Below are 1,740 nucleotides of genomic sequence, written 5' to 3'. Positions count from 1 at the left end.
AAAAGTCAAGTTAGCTTTATTTATATAGGCCTACCACATTTAAAACAACCGCTGTTGGCCAAAGTGCTTCACATACGTATTTAATAGGAAGACAAAACAGAATACAAAATTAAGAGTAAATGAAGAAAAAAAATATAAAAATATATATACATACAGATATCCAGGAACCTTATAGATCATCAATAAAACTTTAAAGTCAATTCTAGAACAAACAGAGCCAATGAAGCCAGCACTGGGAAGATATAATCATGTTTTCTGTTAATGTTAAAAATACGAACTTCAGCATTTTTAACTAACTGTAGTCGTGATAGGCTGGCCTGACTAACACCAACATACAGAGAGTAGCAATAATCCAAATCATCTAAGTCTCATCCTTGTCAGAACCAGGTCCTTTCTTGGAGGCCGATACAACGGCCATTGACTCTAATGATGATTTATTTCGCCCAAACGGAGACGGTTAGGGCTGGCGATAAAAGGTTGTCACAATCMTGACTTTATTCTTATAATATTATGACTTYATTCTCGTAATATTATGAATTTAATTCCGTAGTATGTCTGGAATCTGGCTATAAGCATGAATAGGAAACTAAATGACRAAAGGTTTGACATTTATTGACCWAAGTTTCAAAAACATTTATGAATAGTATCTGCTACACCTTGAAGCAAGTCTTGTTTTGTACTTTTTGTGTAGCCAAGCAGGTTCTCATGTGGATTGGTGTAAACAACTGATTGCAGCCACATTATCCAATCAAATGTCGCGACCCATTTCAGCTGACCCTGTGAATCGAGAAAATAAGGTAAATATCTTTTTTATGTGCTAACACAGAGACCCAAACACTTTCATAAAGTTTCATTAAAGTTCATTGAGTAGTTCATGAGACATTTTGCTRATTGAAACGCAAACACACACATCCTTGTATTTGCATCAAACTGAAGACTTTGTATTAACTTCCATTTATTTTTGTAAATGCATTTAAGCCTAACCCAGACATTATCCCTAACACCAACCATTRCTRGTTTATTCATAACCCTAACCTGATCCAAAACTTAATTCATATCATACCTCTAAACCCAACTGGTGGAGCACACAGTAGAGCTGGGAAAAAAAGTGAAGACGGAAAAGGTCCTTACTTTACACCAAAGACCTCACTTTGATAGTAACTATTTTGCATGTAGTCCTTACTAGTTGTGTGAAGCTGACACCCCACCCACACACCCACACAAAAAATCCAAACAAGTAAGCGGATTGGTTAGTGCTTCGTGTGTGCAGGTTTGTGCAGTTAAAATGAGCGTTTGTGCTGTTATAGTTTTTGAGATATTAAACATTATGTCTTTAGCTCATTATGACGTCATCATCCCCCCAGCAACCTCCGAAATTAACCAAAACAGTATACTTTTTTTGTGCCTCGTTTGTGCAGGTTTGTGCAGTAGAAATGAGCGTTTGGGCTGTTACAGTTTTTAAGATATTACAAGTTTTTACTTTAACGCGATGACATCATCGTCCCCCCAGCAAGCTCCGAAATGGTGATGTCATCGGCCGAAATTATAACTGCTAATATCTCGAAAACAAAAGCTGCACAAACGACAGTTTTTACTGCACAAACCTGCACAAACGGAGCATTAACGACCTAGCCCACTTTGGTTTGTTTTTGGAGCGATATGGGGTGATGGTGAACTCTAGATGACCAAGACATATAATATTTAATATCTCGGAAACCAAAACTGCACAAACGACACTTT

General features: G+C 37.0%; 1 protein-coding gene across 1 annotated transcript in view; it reads left to right on the top strand.

Moving 5' to 3' along the window:
* Positions 1 to 1,740, top strand: part of LOC106533118 (myotubularin-related protein 1-like) — a 7,930-nt gene that overhangs the window by 2,157 nt on the left and 4,033 nt on the right. The window contains exon 2 of the mRNA XM_014029353.1: positions 692 to 797. Coding sequence (XP_013884807.1) covers positions 692 to 797 — 106 coding nt within the window. The remainder of the gene's footprint in view (positions 1 to 691; positions 798 to 1,740) is intronic.

Source organism: Austrofundulus limnaeus, unplaced genomic scaffold (assembly GCF_001266775.1).
Source record: "Austrofundulus limnaeus strain Quisiro unplaced genomic scaffold, Austrofundulus_limnaeus-1.0 Scaffold887, whole genome shotgun sequence".
NCBI classification, from domain to species: domain Eukaryota; kingdom Metazoa; phylum Chordata; class Actinopteri; order Cyprinodontiformes; family Rivulidae; genus Austrofundulus; species Austrofundulus limnaeus.
The sequence above is the reverse complement of the archived record's forward strand: the minus strand, read 5'-3'. Positions and strand labels throughout refer to the sequence as shown.